The sequence below is a fragment of the Rattus norvegicus genome, chromosome 14 (genome assembly GCF_036323735.1).
Source record: "Rattus norvegicus strain BN/NHsdMcwi chromosome 14, GRCr8, whole genome shotgun sequence".
Taxonomy (NCBI): Eukaryota; Metazoa; Chordata; class Mammalia; order Rodentia; family Muridae; genus Rattus; species Rattus norvegicus.
In genome coordinates, this window is record NC_086032.1 from 16,330,942 (window position 1) to 16,351,334 (window position 20,393).

At 41.7% G+C, this 20,393-nt stretch overlaps 1 protein-coding gene across 19 annotated transcripts in view; it reads left to right on the top strand.

Annotated features, from left to right (window-relative positions):
- Cdkl2 (cyclin dependent kinase like 2) overlaps positions 1 to 16,583 on the top strand; it is a 35,371-nt gene extending 18,788 nt beyond the window's left edge. For 9 of the 19 annotated variants that reach the window (XR_005492936.2, XR_005492939.2, XR_005492943.2 and 6 more), the window contains 7 exons: positions 1,954 to 2,083; positions 3,609 to 3,904; positions 4,414 to 4,507; positions 5,989 to 6,112; positions 6,239 to 6,430; positions 13,744 to 13,832; positions 14,662 to 16,581. Coding sequence is in view for 10 of the 19 variants with exons in the window: in XM_063273060.1 (XP_063129130.1) it covers positions 1,954 to 2,083; positions 3,609 to 3,904; positions 4,414 to 4,507; positions 5,989 to 6,112; positions 6,239 to 6,345; positions 13,744 to 13,809 (817 nt within the window). In the remaining 9 variants the exon portion in view is untranslated. Of the gene's footprint in view, positions 1 to 1,953; positions 2,084 to 3,608; positions 3,905 to 4,413; positions 4,508 to 5,988; positions 6,113 to 6,238; positions 6,431 to 13,743; positions 13,833 to 14,661 lie in introns of all 19 variants that reach the window. The other 10 variants (XM_063273060.1, XM_063273062.1, XM_063273066.1 and 7 more) reach the window with 2 other exon arrangements.
- Positions 16,584 to 20,393: the final 3,810 nt, after the last annotated feature.

The window sequence follows — 20,393 nt, forward strand, 5'->3', positions numbered from 1 at the left end:
TCCTTTTTTCTCTTTGTTTTGTTATTCAGGGCAGGATCTTGCATCCTACTTGGCTGATGTGAAACTCGCTAGGTAGCCTATGCCTCCCCTTCCTTGACCTGGGAGTGCTGGGATTTACAGGTGGATGACACCAGGCTTAGCTGTAATAGCTCCTTGTGTTCTTTATGTTGAATTTGTGTGTGTGTGTGTGTGTGTGTGTGTGTGTGTGTGTGCGTGTGCTCACAGAGGCTGGACAATTGTGTTGGATGTTGTGGAGATGGAGGTGTAGACGGTTGTTTCTGCCCGAGGAGGCTGCTGGCAATCTAGTGTGGGCTCCCTGGAAAGCAGCTAGAACTCTTACTGCTGAAGCCTCTCTCCAGTCCCTTCTAGGAGTTTCTAAAAGACTGGTTGCAGTGTGAAATCTGAACGGTGTCATCGAATGAACTTTGCTTTTTCTGTTGCATTAAAATCTATTTTTGTCTGATCTTCTGACCTGATGTCTTATCTGTGCACGATTTTATGATATCCTCTCACTGTTTGAAACATATTGGTACTGTTGAACTGTGTGGACCTTGAAAGTGTAGTTTTTTATATAATATAAAAAATTATGCTCCATTTTACCAGAAAACCTTTGAACTATTGAAAGACCTCTAAGATCCTATGTTAACTGAATTGTATTTTTTTACATGAAAATTTGAATTTTATTATTTACAGAAATATTTTCAGTTGATTTCCTTGTAATGAATAGCTTACCTTGTTTATTTTCAAAGTAGAATGTCTGGCACATTCCTATCTGAATTAGCATTTTTTTTTTGTTAGTCGTTCAAGTGAAAAATGTGTGTGGCTTGACTTGTGTTGGGCCACCATTTGAGTGTTTCCCTTAAGACAACCAGTACAGCCTGTGGTTCTTGTTGTCTTGTCATGTAAGCTGAAGAGAAATGCTGTGCAAGGTCTTATTTTAGCTTTAATCAAATGGACCCTTTAACTGCTTCACTCTGAGCATCCTTAAGTGGCTTCCCCACAACAGTGAATGTGAGCTCCCCCCACAGTGAATATGTGAGCTCCCCGAACAGTGAATGTGTGAGCACCCCCCTATACACACAGTGAATGTGTGAGCACCCCCCCCCACACAGTGAATGTGTGAGCACCCCCACACACACACAGTGAATGCGTGAGCACCCCCCCCACACACAGTGAATGTGTGAGCACCCCCCCACAGTGAATGAGTGAGCACCCCCCCACACAGTGAATGTGTGAGCACCCCCCCACACACAGTGAATGAGTGAGCACCCCCCCACACACAGTGAATGTGTGAGCACCCCCACACACACACAGTGAATGAGTGAGCACCCCCCATACACAGTGAATGAGTGAGTACCCCCCCACACACACAGTGAATGTGTGAGCACCCCCCATACACAGTGAATGTGTGAGCACCCCCCCACACACACAGTGAATGTGTGAGCACCCCCATACACAGTGAATGTGTGAGCACCCCCCCACACACAGTGAATTCGTGAGCACCCCCCCACACACACACAGTGAATGCGTGAGCACCCCCCATACACAGTGAATTCGTGAGCACCCCCCACACACACACACAGTGAATGCGTGAGCACCCCCCCCATACACAGTGAATTCGTGAGCACCCCCCCCACACACACACAGTGAATGCGTGAGCACCCCCCCCACACACACACAGTGAATGCGTGGCAGTGAGGAGCGTGGGGCTGCCAGCATGGTTTGGTTCAGTGCTTGGTGAGAGTCACCCTCTATTCTTGTGCTGCTCCTCAGGCTCTCCACTGGAAGGCCTACAGGCCAGCTTTCAGGAGGTATTCATCTGGGATGGGATTTTTCTTATTTGAAGTAAAATGGATTAGTTTAACACTGAATTTTAAATAATTATCTTGAGTTTTTTCCTAGGTTTATCTTCTCATTAATTTTATTTTAACTGAGAAATATACTTTTATATAGGTTTTCTCAAGAATTGCAGTTAAAAATAGAGAAAGATGCCAGGAATAATTCTTTACCTAAAAAGTTTCAAATCAGAAAGAAAGAAAAAGACGATGCCTTAGGTGAAGAAAGAAAAACACTTGTGGTACAGGTAAATATTTAAGCTTTAAGTTTAAATCTGTGAAGGAAAATGATGAAGATTTAAATTTTTTAAAATTAGATTTATTAATTTTGTTTTATATATGAGCATTTAACCTGTGTATATGAACCACATACAGGCTTGGGTCCTGTGAAGGTCAGAAGAGGGCCTTGGATCCTGTAAAACTGAAATCTCATATGGTCTGTGAGCCACCATGTGGGTGCTGGCAATCAAAGCCAGTTCGAACCCAGGGCCTTGCGCTTCCTAGGCAAGCGCTCTACCACTGAGCTAAATCCCCAACCCCCAGAGCGAGTGTTCTTAACCACTGAGCAGTCTCTCCAGCTCAATAGTGAAGATTTTAAAGTTTTAAAATACTTAGTAAATTGATAACTTTCAACTTGGTTGCAAAAAATACCTAAATAAACAAAAAGATAGTGTCTTTCCTACAGATACTAACTTAAAAAAACATTACATTTTAAATGCTCAGTAGGTTCTAGAAGGTGCAATAGTGTTGCTCAGAGAATCACCTTACATAAAATAATGACTTGAAGGACATAAGGAGATGCTGTATGCTGGGCCAGGGATGAGTAACCTTGCATGACATGTTTTGCTGTAAGATCTTTGTAGCCACAGAATGAAGGAGGTCATGAGTCGCATCACTCACTAAGCATACTGGTAGGTGTTAGGAGCTGGGCTAGAGCAGAGCGGGCACCTCTCGTGTTACAGCTGTTATCTCACAGTCTTCAGCTTTGGGGTTGGTAGAAGCTAGATGCCCGCTATGCTTATCCGTACAGCCTCAGTTTACTGAGCAGTCTTGAGATGCAGGATGTACGTGGCTATTAAAGGGAGTAAGATAATCTAAGATAATCTTGGCTATGGACCTACATCCATCACTATATAGTCACAGGTCTCACCCAGTCTACAAAATCTGTGTGGTAGATGCGGCTTCAACAAGAATTTCAGTTCCACACACTCATCCAAGAATACTGGGCATCTCTCTCCATGTACACACACACACACACACACACACACACACACACACACACACACACACACACACGGGAGCAAACACATGCAACTTAGTCTATTTTTCTTCCTTAATAATAGAAAATAAAGATACTACCTTTAGAGTTTTAATAACAATTTAAACTTGCGCTTCTGATATTTAGTTAACAGTTTACTTTCCTGCTGAGTTCCTCCGGATATGCTCTTGATAATGTTTCCACTGCTGTCAAGTGAACCAAAGGAACTTTTCACTTTTATGTTTGCTGACTCTGAATACGTGTGAACAAAAGCAGCAATCCCTCTGAATTCCTACTTTACTCTCCAACGGAAATGCAGACCCACAGACACAGACACACCTTCTGTCTGTCTGTCTGTCTTCTATCAAGTTGTTTTTTGTCACATACAGTCTTCTTGCATTTTCACAATAACTATTTGAATAAGAGTGTTGATTTAATTTTAATTACATAGGTAGAATAGGATGTAAAGTTTATTGTCAGATCATTAACTGGTTAACATCTTTATTAATGGTCAGGATACCAATGCTGATCCCAAAACTAAGGATTCTAAAGTGTTAAAAGTAAAGGGGTCAAAAATCGATGTCGAGAAAACTGAAAAAGGAACTAGAGCTTCAAATGGCAGCTGTCTCCATGACAACGGGACAAGCCACAAAGGCTTGTCTTCCACAAGCCTCAGAGATTGCAGCAATGTCACCATTGATCACCCAAGGAATCCAGGCACAGCGATTCCTCCCCTCACACACAATCTTTCTGCAGTTGCTCCTGGTATCAACGCTGCAATGGGGACTATTCCTGGAGTTCAGAATTACAGGTATGAATGGGAAAGGAGACAGAGAAATGCTTGTTAATTTGTTCACATTGTTTCACTGTCAAAATTCTGGGTACAATTTCTACTTATAAAATAGCTTTTTAAATAGTTTTGACCTTCGTGATGCGAAGTTATTTTCCAAAAAAGAAAAATAAAAAAAGAATTCCTGAGTTCTAAGAAGGCCTTTTACTGCTGTTTGCAATGAAGAGAAGCTACAGCAGTTCAGTTTAATAACATGAAAGGCCATCCGTCTAATGAAAGGGGTAATTCGTCGTGGGTACCCGCTGCTGCACGGAGTGGTGGGGAGCACTTAGCGGCACACAGAAGCTCCCTTACGCAGGAAGCCTCCCCTAGTGATGGGACAAATGGTTGAATGTCGCACCAGATTTCCGTGCACTGTGTACTTGAGAATACACACTATGTTCTGATTAAACCGCCTATCATTTAGCACGTCACTGACTTTGTGTTTGAAAATAATTATTAATTATTCTAACTTAAAATTTTTGTTACAGAGTGGACGAGAAAACTAAGAAATACTGTAATCCTTTTGTTAAACCAAGCCAGCCTTCTCCATCAGGGATTTATAATATGAATGTGAGCGCATCCGTAAGTAACTGCCCTCTGCCACGAAAGAGCAAGCACTCGCCGCCTCTAGACCTCGCCGTAAGCATGGGCGCGAGAAGAGTTAAGCTTTACTTGGAGACAGAGAGTGAAACCTGAGTTACACAGTGCCCTCCTCACTTGTCAGAGTCGTAATTTGAAATTTCCAATGTCTAAATAAATTTTCTAAGTCTGGTTGAAAGATTCTCTCACAACGCCATCGTTTATTTTGTGGCAGCATAATAAATTTTCTTAACCCAATACTTGCAAGTTCAGTTCTTGTTAAAGAGTAAACGAGACAACACCTTGTCTGACTGTCTCACTAGCTTCTTAGGGAAAGTATTTTGTAAAATCACTTACACATGATCGTTCTGTTGTATATAAAACACAAATCAATCAATTCAATCTTTGCGGAGTTGATGGTCTAGTAGGTCAGCAGGGTAAAAACACAATGGCATATTTAGGATAAGAGCATGCGTGTGGTTTAGAGACAGCATGGGTAGGGGCATTGCTCTCAGCAGTGCCTACAGAAGGCTGGGCTAAGACCACACCACATAGTCACCTCTTATCCCAGTTAAAACGTTCACTTGGCCTCTGTTCTCTGTGGAAGGGCCAGAATCCTGAGAGGTATTAAATCTCTGTGTTCCATGTCTGTTTTCCTCTATCTGTTCCAACTGTCGATTCCCTTTTTACTTTATGTGAAGGTCAGATCCCCTTCCTGGCCTCTGGGCTTTGACACTCACCGTCTGGCCTGCTTTAGCACTTTCTTCCCTAGACAGCCCAGCAGATGCACTGTGTCCTCTTTGGTCCACAAGGGACCTTGAGGTCTTCTTTCACATTGAACTCGTTTTAATACGGCACCTCATCCTCCATCGCTGTGTAACCCTCTCTTTACCGTGTTTCTCCCACTGTAGATAGCCGATGGCCTCTGTAAGTGATGGGCAGGTCTGTCGTCTAGCAGGGGAGAGTAACTTCCACTCAGCAGTTTGGGCTTCCGCTTTCCTTGCTGAGCCATCCCATCACTTACCACAAGGTTTATTTAGGCTGTTAAAGCTGCCTGAGGGGCACCAAGAATCTAAAAGGACAGTAAACCTGGGGGTGGGATCGTGTGTAGAAGACCAATGGGTCACAATTACAGTAAAGAGCATCAGCTGTTAGCTGAAAAACCCAGGCGGTGGTCTGAGGCTGACCCCTCTGGCGCAAGAGCCAAGATGCCATGGCATCTTCAGCTGCCTAGAGCTTGTTGTGGCTTCCCCTGGAGATTGGCTAAGGGGGAAAAGAAACTAGAGAACAACTAGATTTCCTACTTGTTAACAAGTTTGATAAATTTGATAAGTTAATGGGTGAAACTTTTCTGTGTCAGTCATGTCCTTAAAGTATTATTATTCCGGCCCTTGAAATGGCATGTGAGCATAGTATTTACAAGAGGCTGAAAGCCCGGCTCACCTTACAGCTAATGTATGCGTGTCGGTCCTTTTGGTAATCAGGTCTCAGGGGAAAAGTACCTTCTTCAGGCAAACAAGAAAAGGAAGGAATATCCCAAAGTCGACGTGCGATTGCCTGAACTAAACTATAACCATCTTCCTGAACTGAGAGCTTTAGAAGGCATAGGTAGGTTTGTGTGCTTCTACTCTTTCTAAGTTAAGTAACAGTTCACTCATGTATAATAAGTACTTACAAATGTGGAAAACTAACAGTTCCTAATTTTTCATTATGTTTTTGATTATTTTTATCTAGCTCGAAATTCTAGGCTAATAAAGAAAGAGAACAAATGTCTTTCAGAATCTCGAATTCCCTCTCTGGCTGCCATTGACCTGCATGCATCCAGTGTTGCATCACACCAGGTATGGAGGTGCTCGTCACAGGTGCAGCTCAGGTGCAGAGATGCTCTTCACAGGTGCAGCTCAGGCGCAGAGTTGCTCTTCACAGGTGCGCCTCAGGTGCAGGAATGCTCTTCACAGGTGTGGCTCAGGTGCAGGGATGCTCTTCACAGGTGCAGCTCAGGTCTCGTTCAGATTTGATGTTGCTTCAGGGGGAATGTGCTCTTTGGTAGGTCTCATATGGGATCGATTTTGTTTATAAGTTCATTACACATACAACTTTATTACACATTTATCACAAAACTTCTCACCTGAAATAATTCATTCTTTAAGTTTTAGCTTTTGATGGGGCCTTTATCTTTAACATTTTTATAAATTTTATTACAAAAAAGTTGCAAATAAGTAAAAACAACACATAACAAAATTAACCATATCAAAAGTCTGTATAACTCAGTGAACTTGTAAACAGAATTATCATTAAGAATGGAAACTGTGGAGTTCACATTAAATTTTATATTTAAGTATTGAGTATATTTCGTGCACTTATCAAAAATCATGTGGGAACTGGAAGAAGAATCAGCTGTGCGTCTGTCTTAGCTCGCGCTCACCACCTGCATCAGGCCTCCCTCGCCCTGCACTCAGCCTTTCGTCCCCCCTGTCCTTCATGTTATCTATACTGGCATCTACATGTGTTTACATGCACACATGTTCTTTTGGATAGAGTTTGCATATGAGAGAGAACATGGTTTTTTCTAAGATTGTATGACTTCATTTAGTATTACACATTCCAGGTCCATCCCCACCCATCATTCTCCTGCAAATTATACAACTCTCTTTAGAGCTGGGTAATGTATATATTCATATTCACACACACACTCACACACACACACACACTCACACACATGCCACACTCACACAGCTAGGCTGATTCTAGTGTTTTGCTTTGGTGAGTGAAGCAGCAGTAACCACGGAGTGCAAGACCTCTGGAGTAGAGTTTGGATATTCAGGAGAAGACGACGCAGGGCCATAGGGCTCAACATTTAATTGTTTGAAAAGTCACCAAATTCATTCTTGCAATGGCTGTATTAGTTTTCAGTGAATAAGGATGCCTTTGTCTCCACCTTCTCCCTCCATTTGTTGTCAGATTTGTGGATGATGGCCCTCCTGACCAGCATGCAGTGGTATCTCAAGCAGTTTTAATTCGTATTTTTCTAATGGCTAGTTTTTTAGTCAGGGTTTCTATTCCTGCACAATCATGACCAAGAAACAAGTTAGGGAGGAAAGGGTTTATTCAGCTTACTTGCACACTGCTGTTCATCACCAAAAGAAGTCAGGACTGGAGCAGGTCAGGAAGCAGGAGCTGATGCAGAGGCCATGGAGGGGTGTTGCCTCCCCTGGCTTGCTCAGCTTGCTCTCTTATAGAATCTAAGACCGCCAGCCCAGGGACGGCACCACTCACAATGGGCTGGTTTCTCCCCTCTTACAGCTGGGTCTCATGGAGGCATTTCCTCAACTGAGGCTCCTTTTCTGTGATAACTCCAGCTGTGTCAAGTTGACACACAGAACCAGCCAGTCCAGCTAGGGATATTGAACACTTTGAAAAATAGTTACTGCCCATTGGTATTTCTCCTCAGAGGCTATACAACCCATTTCATTTGCCCGTATGTGTAAGTTGATTGGCAGTTTTATTTCCTCAGCATTTAATTTTTGTAATTCTTTGTGAATTCTAGATACTAGCCTCTTGTCTGAAGTGTGGACCCTTCTCTCCTATTCTGTGGCGGCCTGTCTGTTAGCTCTGTCCCCTTTGCTGTTTAGAAATATACTTTCTCCCACTCCCGGCTCCTCCTACTGGGGTGAGTTGTGTGCTGTGGGTGTTCTGCTTGTAACTGTCTGGCCTACCCAAATATCTTGAAGGGTATCCCTTTTCTCTTTTCTAAGCCTCAGACTTTAAATTAAAGTCTCTGGTTCATTTTGAATTGTGTTTGGTGCAATGTAAAAGATATAAAGCTAACTTAATTCTTTTGCACTTAGAAATCTACTTTGCCAGCACTATTTACTGAATAGGCTTTTCCTGAAGGAGTTTTTTTCTTCTTTGTCAAAAATTAAGTGGGCACAGCTCTGTCATTGTATTTTGGGTCCCTCCTGATTCCATTGGCCTACCTGTCTGCCCTTTTCCAGTGCCTTCTGGCTTTGTCCCTGCAGTAGAGTGTGCTTGTCTCCTTAGCACTTAGCCTACCCTGCCCTTCTGTGGCGTCACACACATTCTGGTACTGTTTTCTCTAAGACTCTGAATACACCAGCATGGGAATTTTGATAGGTATTACTGTAATTCTGTCTATTAGTTTGTATAATTCTATTGGTAGACATTTTCACAGTATTAATTCTACCTATCCAGGAACGTGACATATTTTTCATTGTCTAGTATTTTCTGTGATTTTTTTTTCAGTCTCCTGAAAAAAACCTTTAATCATAAAAGGTCTTTTTCTTCTTTGGTTAGATATGTTCTTAAATACTTAACTTTTCTCAGGAGTTATTTTGGCTGGAATGTTTTTCCTAATTTCTTTCTTGGGCAGTAACTCGGTATAAATGAGAGCTACTTTTGTTTGCATTGATTTTTATGCTGCAACTTTATGGCGGTGTTTACTATGGCTGAGGATTTTCCAGTAGACGCAATCGGTCTTGTAAATAAAGAATCTTGTCATCTGCCAGTAGGAATGGTTTGACTTCTTCCCTGGATGTCCTTATCTTGTCTTATTGCTCTAGCTCAGATTTTGAGCACTGTATCAAAGAAGAGAGAGAAGAGAAGAAATCCTTGGCCCTGATTTTAGAGGAAATGCTCTGAGTTTTTCTCATTCGACATAATGGTATGGTAGTTTGAATAAGAATGGCCCACATGGGCTCATATATTTGAATGTGATATTAGGAACCGTGGCCTTGGTGGAGTAGGTTTGACCTTGTTTGAGGAAATGTGTCAGTGGCGGTGGGCTTTGAGATCTCAAAAGCCCAAGCCAGGCCGAGTGGCTCTCTCTCTTTTGCAGCCAGGATCCAGATAGAGCTCTCATCTCCTCCATCACTGTGTCTGCCTGTGTGTCACCATGCTTCCCCCCATGCTGTTAGTAGACTAAGCCTCCGAAACTCTAAGCAAGCCTTGTTTTCCTTCGTAGGCGTTGCTATGGTCATGGTATCTCTTACAGCAACAGAATGCTGACTAGGACAGTTAGCTAAAGCATTGTTGTATGAAGCATTCATTTTGAGGTATGTTCCAGCTATTTCTAAAGTCTCCAGAATTTCTCCAATGAAGGCATGATGCTTTTGAGCTTCGACTGAAATAACTATATGATTTTTGTCTTCGGAGTTTATGTATGAATCAACTTTGATTTTGGGATTGCGAGTACTTAGTCATAATATCTGATCTTCCTTTTCCTCCTTCTCCTCTTTGTTTTTTTGTTTTTTTTTTGTTTTTTTTGTTTTGTTTTTGTTTTTTGTTTTGGGGGTCCTGGAACTTGCTAATGTAGATCAGACTAGTCTTAATCTACATTCTGCCTCCTGAATGCTGAGTTTAAAGGTCTGTACCGCCATGCCTGAATTCAGTTTGCAAGTATTTTCTTAACAATGTTTGCATCCGTGTTCATTGAGGAAGTAGGTCTGTCGTTCCTTCCCTCCCTACTCCACACTACTGTGTGTGTGTGTGTGTGTGTGTGTGTGTGTGTGTGTGTGTGTGTGTGTGTGGTGTTTACCTAGTTGGCAATTTACCTAGCTGGCAGTGTTCCTTCACGTTTTATTTTAGGGAACGAGTTAAGAACTGATATGGGGGTTCCTTGGAAGCTTGATTGTCTTTAGTAGTGAATCCACCTGGTCCTGGGCTTGTCTTCAAGGAGGGCCTTTCAATGACAGCTTCAATCTCATTGCCTAGGGCTTAATTTTGGTACATGATATGCTCTTGAAATCCTTGTATTTCTTCCAGGTTATCCAGCTTTTCAGAGTGCAGGATTTCACTGTAATTTCTAGTGATGTTCTGAGCTTTACTGGAGTTTGTGTCATGGCACTGTTTGGTATCTATAATTTTACTAATCGTTATCTCTTCTCTCCTTCTATGTCAGATTAGCTAAGCTTTGTCAGTTTGTCTATGTCCTTAACTTTTTCAAAGCATCAACTCTTGGTTGTGTTTGTGTATTTTTTTTTAACATCAGACTCATTGATTTTTCCCTAATCTTGATTAGTTCTTGTGCTGTGCTCTGTTCAGGATCAACTGCTTCTTTCCTGAGAGCCTCAGGGCGCACCACTAGTTGCTTTGGTATCTATCTCTTAGGTTTTCCCATAAGTTGACCTCTGCGGAGCCTTGGCTGCACCCCAGAGGTTCTGATGGGAGGTGATTCCACTATTGGTTGTCTCCTAAGAGTTTAAAGCCTTCTGTCAGATTTCTCACATGGCATACTATCCATTCAAAGTGTACTGTTTCATTTCCAAGCACTTCTGTGGTCTCTGTAATTGATTTCTCTTACCACTGATTTCTAGTTATGGCATTATGGTGTGATAGGAATAAGTAATTGCAGTTTTTTGTTGTTTAGTTTGTTGAGACTTGATTTGTATGCTTTGATGTGACCAGTTTTGGAGAACTTTCCATGTACGGTTGGGTGGAATATTCTCTTTATATTTTGTTAAGTCTAGTTCATCCACAGTTTACTTTAGCTCTATAATGTCTTTACTTATTGAAATACTTCACTCTCATTGTGTCAGGGCTTATGTGGTTATTTATGTTTTTAGTGTTTTTTTTATGAAGTTAAGAACTCTAATATATGGAACATAAAGATTGTTTTATTTTTTTTAGATTATAACTTTTTGCTTTATTAAGATTTTAATTTCCTTGTGATATTGGGTTGAATCATGTATTCATTATACATCTATACAAGCATACTTTTGACCTTATTTTAAAAGATTTTTTCAATTTTATTTTAAAGCTATTTCCAATTTTATTTTGCTTTATGTTTTGATGAATTGTCCTTTTTTTTTTGGTTCTTTTTTTCGGAGCTGGGGACCGAACCCAGGGCCTTGCGCTTCCTAGGTAAGCGCTCTACCACTGAGCTAAATCCCCAGCCCCTGGATTGTCCTTTTTATTAATAGGTAGTGTCCCTTTTATCTTTTTCAATTAGCTCCGTTTGGAATTCACTTTGTATGATACAAGAGTAGCTGTGTTGGCTTGTTTCATTTTACTTGTGCTTGGTCGTTTGTTTTCTGTCCTTTGATATTAAGTCTTTGGGTTGTTTGTGGGTTAAGTGTGGTTTTGGAGGCAGTACATAGATAGCTCTTGTTTTTCCTACGAGGCCCCCCTTAGTTTGTATCATTTTAGTGGTGAGCTGAGGCTGTTCGGACTTGGGGTGTTGTGGGAAGGGGTTTTCTATTTGCTGTGCTGTAGTAGGTGATGCTCTGTTTGGCTGGATTATTGGTACTTCTTTGCCTACTACCATGCTAGTCCGGAGGACTTGCTCCGTTGCGGCATTGGACAAGGTCATTCCCTTCCTCCGTCTAGTTTGTTTATCTGTGGTTAGGGTATGTTTTGCCTTTCTCCTTGTCAAGTCCCACTAAGAACCTTCTGCCCTGCTGTTGTGACTTCCATGAGCTGCCTGGGTTTCTTCCTTTAAACCGCCCTGATGTCCCCGTCCTGCTGGAGGACAGTCTGCAGGGCACAGCGCTCTCGGCCACGGTTGTTTCAAAGCTGGAGATGTTTTAGTCCCTATTCCAGTGGCTCTTACAGTTGCTGGTGCAGGTCTAGGCTGGTCCTCGATTCCTGCCTTTGTCTCTGAGTTGGCATTTTGTTGTGCTGCTTTTCAGCTTCTGTCTTCACCTTGTATTTTGACACTTGGCATCCTCACTGTAATGTGTCATGGAGGGTGTCCTCTCTGGATATGTCTGTTTGCAGTTGTATATGCCTCTTGTGTCTGGAAGCCTACTCCTTTCTGTAAACTTGGGAAGTTTTCTTCCCTTTTTCTTTTTTGTGCAGTAGCCACTCCCCCCACCCCATGATAACGTGACTAAATAATCAGTTTCATTCAGCTTTACCTCTGATCCTTCTTCTGTCCTGTAAGTTCTTAGTTTGGCTCTTGAATGTGTCCCAGACTTCTTGGAAGTATCAGTCATTCTCCTATTCTCCTTAATCCATCCCCTCCGATATATTTGTCTGTCTGTGTTATCATCTCAGGGTCTGTCCATTTTGTTTTCTAAGACGGGATCTCTTGCTCACCTGGAACGTATGGACTGGGCTAGGCTGCTCAGCCAGCCAATCACAGCTCTCCATGCGTCTCAGCATCTCCACTGCTGAGATTATCATAAGCAGGTGCTGTGATGCCCAGCTTTTGTCTATGTAAATCTGGGCACTAAACTCAGCTCTTCATGCTGGTAAGAGTGTCACCACCTGAGTTCTCAGTGCTCCTCTCTGCTGCTAACCCATCCATCACACCATAGCGTTTCACAGCTCCCTCACTTAGAACGTTTAACCTTCTTAAGCCTCCGCACCTGTGTTCCAGCCATTTATTTTAAATACACTTTCCTCTACTTTGTGTAACACTTATAACGGCTTAGGCTCCAACAGATTTTGGTTTTGTTTTGAGGTGAGTAGGAGAGATTGGTTGTAGTGTGGCCATAGCAGATCAGAGTGTCTCTTTCTTGTTTGTGGGTTTTGTTTTGTTTGTTTTGGTGGGAGTTGGTAGCTTAGGCTGTCCTTGAACTCAAAATCTTCTCATCTTTCACCCTCTCTAGTCCTGCGATATTAGGCTCTAAAGTGTCTTTTAAAAATATATGTTTATTTTATTTCATATATCTGAACATTCTGTCAGCCTGTGTATCATATGCCTGTGCTGTCAGAAGAGGAGGTCAGAGCCCATGAAGGTGAACCAGAGTTAAAGATGTTGTCAGCCACTATGTGGGTGCTGGGAGTTGAATCCAACAATTACTCTGAACTACTAAGCTATCTCTCCCACCTCTAACAATTCTCTCTCTCTTTTTTTTCTTTTTTCTTTTTTTCGGAGCTGGAGACCAAACCCAGGGCCTTGCGCTTGCTCTACCACTGAGCCAAATCCCCAACCCCTCTAACAATTCTCTTAACGTTTATAGACCAGGGGTGTGGGTGTACCTGTCATTCCTGCACTTGGGGATTGGAGGCAGAAGGATCAAGAGTTCAAGGTCATTCTTCACTAGACAGCAATCTTGAGGCCATTCCTGGCTACAGTAAACTCTGTCCCCAGGCAACCAAACACATACCATTATGTGTAAGTATATGAATAGGGCCTCTTACTTCATCCTTCTTCATGAAAGCAACTTCAACTACAAATAGCTAATCCTAAGCACGTGAGTCTACACACAGTGAGTTCTTGTGGAGCAGGAGTTTGCAGCTGCTGCACCCCTGTAATGCTGTTTATTAATTTATAGGGAGCAGGATCACCTGTGTCAGATGAGTCCGAGGCTGACTTGCCTCGAATGGAGCACCAGCACTGAGACCCATTTTAATCCTGAACAGGGTAGGTCTCACTCTTCACATAAAGCTGTGTAAAGTCTCTGAGAAACTGGTGAAAACACTCTCTACTGAGTCCATGAGGGCCGCTGCTGGCAAAGAAGTGCTGTCGTGCTTAGAGGACCATGAGCAAGCCTCCTGCAGGAGAGCACATGTCTGTCTCCAGGGTCTGTCTTTCCCTGTGGGTTTGCAGAGCAAGATCCCCTCAGGGACTGCCTGCCCATTTCTGTCCCAGAACCAAAATCTACTCTAATAAACAGTACTCGCTTCGTAAGCACTGACGCTTTAGTGCCCCGTCCCACTCAACTTACTTTAGTAATAATCTGCTGGGACCTTAAGCTAAACATTTCTTATTCCATACCTCATCAATTCTGTGTAGAATATGGTGGTGAGAAAGTTCCATGTGCTTGTAACTGTCATTGCAATTGATTTATTAATTTCAACAAAATATTTTAAACACCTGTGGCATCAAAGCTAACTTGACTTTCAGGTGACCAAAGCGTAGTTGCAAGCCTTCATTTACACAGCCCCAGCAAGGCCCCAGGAAAGGTCTCTACGACTCAGGGCCTGAGTCAGCTTGTGTGAACTATGGACAGTCAAGTCTCATGAGCTCTAAAGCTGTAGGCACTGCAAAACTTAGATCATAAGACGAGGTGCTATGCTGCACACGACTGCTTAGATTGGAATTATCTAAAAATTGCCTTTAAAATATAAAGTATCTTAGATTACATAGCATCTGCAAGTTTTCCCAACATACTCAGTATGAGAAAGTAAGTGATGTACAGTTAGCTTCCAGAAAGGTCCTGATAAAGTGTTGGTGTGCACCCTGCCTTTAGATGCTGCCAGCACTTGAGATGACGTCCTCTTGCACGAGAGCACTGATGCCCCAGAGGAGATCTGCGGTTTGACTGTTTCCTTCTGGAAACCTACGCTTTCTAAGAAAGGCTTTGCAGAAGAAGGGAAGACAGACTTCCAAAGACCTCAAAGGAAGATTGAACAAGTGCCCCTTCACCTTTCCAACCTATGATGCTATTTCAAGATATATCCGTGGAACGATAGTGACATGGTTCTTGTTACATGAATGTGTATTTGATATTAGTAGATTGTGTATTTAAAGTTATCTGAGATTAAAAGTCAGTAAAAAAGGAGAGAATCATTATAAAAAGTCATGATTTTATGCATTGAACTTTGTATTATCTATATAAGTGTTTACAGTTGAAGAAAATGAAAAGAAGCTAGGATCTGTGAGATAAAAGTTTCCTTTACCTTAACTATAAGAACACATTTTAAAAGCTTGCTTCTAGGTGTGAGTGGTGTGAGACTATGGTCGCGCTGTCTTTGTTTTCTGTCATTGTTAATTGCTGATCTAAGAACTGTGCTATTGCAACTTTTGTTACTAGTGACGGTGATGTTGGTAAGTCTTCCACACTGAGAGGTTCTGGTGCTGATGTCCTTCCTGAAAGGACATGATGGAAGTCGCAGGGGTTTGTGGGCACACCTGTAAGTGAACAACTGAGCTTCTCCTTGAGGGAAAAGGTATAATATATATATATATGGAGAGGTGGGAGCAGGCAGAACTGCCTGTCTATCTGTCTGTCTGTCTCTCCAGGCTAGGGCAGTAGGCACTGAATTACCCCACCAAAGAGGCTTTTAGAGGCTTTGGTGGAGTCCACTCTTGTCTCTGGTCGTTTGAGGTTAGTGGTGGACAACCCACAGCAGTTGATTGCCCTCTCACCTCAAATGCTTAGCCTTACCCAGAAGCCTTGTCCCAAGGCGGAAGGTCGTTTACGTGTATTCCACATACGCTCTCTGATGCACAGCTTCACCACCTCTTAGGTGGGAGGATTGGACCATTTGGATTCCAGGTCTCAGTGTCCGGGCTCTCAGCCATGCTCCCACTTATCATTGGAGAAAACAGTTGTTCAGGGGCCTGAATTTGCGTGGTGGTTTTGCATTAACCAACGAATGGAACCTTTTTATTTAAAGCTGTTGGCTACAACTTAGCCTAAGACTTGAACAAGAGTTCTTCATTCCCTTGGGGGACTTAAAAATGAAATCCTAATCTGGACACTACGAGTAGACATTCAGGATGAGGCAAAATAAAGGGTTCCAACATAAAAAAATCTGCTGGTAGTAGGTGAATAAATATTTTTTATTTAAAAGCTGTATTTTAAGCCTCTGACTAAGGGTTTTCCTAGGCTAGTAAGACTAACATGCTGATAAAACTCACTATGTCAGTAGTAATTGGCTCTCTACTAAAATACCACTATTAATTGTTATTTTGAAAAACATTGCACAGCCAGCAGCATAGGGAGGAGTCAGTACCTGAAACTAAGCAGCACCCAGTTAATTTCAGGCTGTTCTCATGTCAAGGCCAGTGTGAGGATATCGGCCTGACAACGGGGGTCTGCCTCAGCTCGCTTATGATTTGTATCCTTGAGTTTGGTATCTTTGGCCTATTAAGACACATTATGAACTTTACAATTAAGACTTTAAAAATCATTTCTTGAGTCCTTACTGATATCTGAAGATCATATTTTGTTAGACCTTGGTGTGGAACTAAAGAAGTAAACACTGCTCCAACGAAGTCTGGAGGTACTAAACCGACATATTCTCTTTTCAGTGCGCGGGTGGTGAGTCTCTTCCCCCAAGAATGTGATGTACGCAGACATGCTCATGTGAAACCAGTTTCTGTACTTTTGGGAGACGATGGGCTGCTGTGCCCACCTGTGTTTAATAAATATTATCTAACCAAGCATGATAAGTGGTTTTAATTTATACTAAGATTAGAAATAATATACATACCAGTGTATGGTGTTAATAAGTAAGATTGAAATAGTTTTTTCCCTCCTTTTTGTAGGGATTCTGGACAGGGTGGCAAGTTAATTTTTCTTGTACAGTTGTTGATATATATATAGACAGTACTGTAACAAAATAATGTTTTATAACAACTGTCTGGCAAAAGTATGAGAGACCCAGCCCAGGTTAGAGCCTGGGTTTTGTGTGTGTGTTAGAACGTCAGGCTTCCCACTGAAGAGGGAGCATGGAAACATTTTCTCACATGACTCTCAGTTCTGCTCGTTTTTAGTCTGAGTACCATATTTGGCTGGATCTGTATTAAGCTGTTGGTCAGACTAGACTGAAAAATGTGCTTGAATTGTTTTTAAGGCCTCCTCCTGCAACCAGGGAGCAGGGAAGCAGAGGCCACTGGAGCCCCGTCACAGTGTTTAGGTTTATCTAGTGAGTTCAACTATTTTCTGCTATTGTTTTTGTTGAGTGTTTACTTTAGAAAGAAACCCTTAACTCTTCTACTTGCATAAAAAGTTTGTTCCCACATTTCTTTTTAATTGTATGAAGTTTTCTCCCTTTTCTTAGCTTCAAACATGAAGTAACTTGAGAATGTAACTAAGCCTCAGTGTATCTGCAGCTTAATGTGCTCCTCTAAGAAATGCTTTACCTCAGCTCCTCTCAGTATAACATTAGTTCAGACTCCTGATACATTACCCACTGTAAACTCTCTTTAAAACAAAAATATCGTTTTACTTTGGTTCTCATGAAAAATTGTCTCCCCCCATTTTGGAGCCTTCTCTAATTCTTTTATTATTTACTTTGGCACCCAAGATCATTTCTTGTAGAAGTGAGAAAAAAGTTCCAATAAAATTCTGGGAGAGCGGGGCTGGAGAGATGGCTCAGCGGTTAAGAGCACTGACTGCTCTTCCAGAGGTCCTGAGTTCAATTCCCAGCAACCACATGGTGGCTCACAACCATCTGTAATGAGATCTGATTGACCTCTTCTGGTGTATCTGAAGACAGCTACAGTGTACTCATAATAAATAAATAAATCTTTAAAAAAAAAATTCTGGGAGAGCTATGTCAGTTAACAAGATAGGATCAGCGGAATGAAAACATTATCTCACCACCATATTTTCCCATCTTTAGACCAGGGTGAGGCCTCCACTCAGTAGACAAAGAGTATGGTAGTGTCACTGCTGTGAAGATTTTTCTTTGTCCCTCAAGGTTAGGAACCAGAGCATGTTAATGTGTTTCTCTACTAGAGCAATAAGAATGTAACTGAAGGCAGAAATACCATTCGTACTCTCTATGTAAATAGTTTTAGACAGTTTAAATAATTTATTATTGATAAGAAAGCCAATTGGTGTTTGTGACATAAATTATGGTTATGATTACAGCAGAAAATAATTTATAAAGCATTTATTTAGATAATAGAGCTGGGGCTAGAGAGATGGCTCAATGGCTACAAGATTAGCTGATTTCCCAGAAAACCTGGGTTAAATTTCCAGCACTCACACGTGGGCTCACAATCGTCTATAACTCTAGTTTCAGTGAATCTGATGCCCTCTGCTGGCAAAATGCCCATTCACAATAAGTAAGTTTTAATAGCTTATATGAGCTTTTGGTGCATAGACTCCTGGTATTACTTGCTTCCTTAGCCACTTGTAAAGGAAGAATGAGAAGGTTCCTGAATCATTGAGCAAAGCTTCACTCAATGGCTTCTGTATTGATTTTCTGCTAAATTCTCTTCCCTTAATTATCAGAAATGAAAGGAAATAGGATTATGCGAAGTGGGTTGTGCTAGCAACATGTCTACAGAACGGCTTAGCCTTTACAAAGTGGTGAAGGCCAGGGTAGATGTTGGAGGAACAGTCATGGTGGTCCCCAGAAGTCAGGATTTTGAAGCTACAAAAGGTTCGCAGGAGAGTTCTGTGAGTTCAAGGTCAGCCTAGATGACACAGTAAAACCATGTTAAAAGTTTCATTTTAATTTTGAGTGATTCTGCCAAATTTTCCTCCAAAAAGACAACCAAATTATATTCTTACTCTCACTAGGAAAATACTTTTTCTTGCATCACATGTTATTGTTTTTGTTATTTTAAAATTATCCTAATTTTATGTGTATGTGTGTCTGCACACACATGTGTGTGTCTGGTGCTTGTGATGGGCTGACATGTGGTGCTGGTAACTAAACCAGGTCTATGAGAACAGTCAGTGCTCCCTACCACTGGACCTTCTCTCCCACCCCTAGCTAAGATTAATATATTTTCTTTATTATATAGTAATTTATAATTATATAATATAGCATAATAATTTATTATATGTTAGTAAATTTTATTTTAATCAATTTGGTCTCTTTGATTTACACTTTCTGGGCCATTGCTGATGTTAGCAGTATTTTTATATCTTTAATTTTTTTCTGTATGTCCAGTGGCTATTTAAATTCTTATGAGTTAAATGTATAAAAATTTTGAAAAAGAAGAGAGCAAAGCATATTTGTGCTAGAATATTAGGGATTTTTTTCTCTGAGATATTTTTCCTACCCCTAAAAATAAAAGGAAACATCAAATGCAGGTAATACCTGAATATAATATGACTATATCAGATTATGTTATGGGTGGAAAATTAATACTGAGAAATGCACTTTAGTTAGAAGAAAGAAAGTGGACAGGGCCCAGTCCCTCTCTTGGGTCTTGGGCAGAAAATAGGATGAGCACCAAGCACTTATGGGCTGAAGGATGATGTCATGCAGCACTGAAGGGATGATGTCACTGCTGGGTCAGGCAGAAGCTAATTACTGCAGTTGGCTCGGATTGGACAGCTGGGTTCTGCCGAAGCCTGTCCCAGGAGGTGGCAGTAAAGCCCCACTCACATAAGCCACATCCATCCCAAGGGAGGAAATGTTACCATTTGTCAGGAATCTTATATGAAAGCTCGTGTTTGTTCCATTTTGCCCATGCATCAGAAAAAAAATGGTCATTATCTATTTTGTATTAGATTTAATCGTGTGTATGTACATGTGTGTGAGACTGTGTGGGGGTATGTAAATGTGTGTAGGCGCTCATGGACATGAGGGGCATCAGATCCTCTTCAGCTGGAGTTAGAGGTGCTGGGAGCCTAACCCTGAGTGCACATTGGAAAGAGAATCCTAACCCACGTTGGCCATGGCTCTCTCCCAGGATTGTGCCAGTCTATACAATGCAGCCTCAGCCTTGAAGGCAGTTAGCAGATGCAATTGTCATCTGTCCATTGAGACAGATTCTCAATTTTAAAAACGCACAGCAGAGGGTTGGGGATTTAGCTCAGTGGTAGAGCACTTGCCTAGCAATCACAAGGCCCTGGGTTCGGTCCTCAGCTCCAAAAAAAAAAAAAAAAAAAAACGCACAGCAGAAGTTTGTTTGTTTGTTTGTTTGTTTGTTTGTTTTAGAGGAAACTAGCATCTAAGTTATGCCTAAGAATATAAGTCCTTAGTCCACGTCCCAAAACAGAAGTCTGAAAAACAAGACACTGATGAAAACTGAGTGGGGGTGGGGGTAGAAAAAGAGGGACGTGTCGGTAATATGGAGACTGGAGGGTTTTAAACCATGGTTAGAATGTATTTCTACTGCTGTGTTCGCAATAGCTGCTCCTGTTCTAAGTAGAACATTGTCCAGTTCTTTGAGTGAAGGAAGTTGTGAGAGACATTTCCCAAATTAAAGTGTTTCTTCTATGCAGACTATGCAGTGAATGACTGTCTTTTGTGCACTGGCTCTTGGAGGTCCTGATTCCTCAGGGAA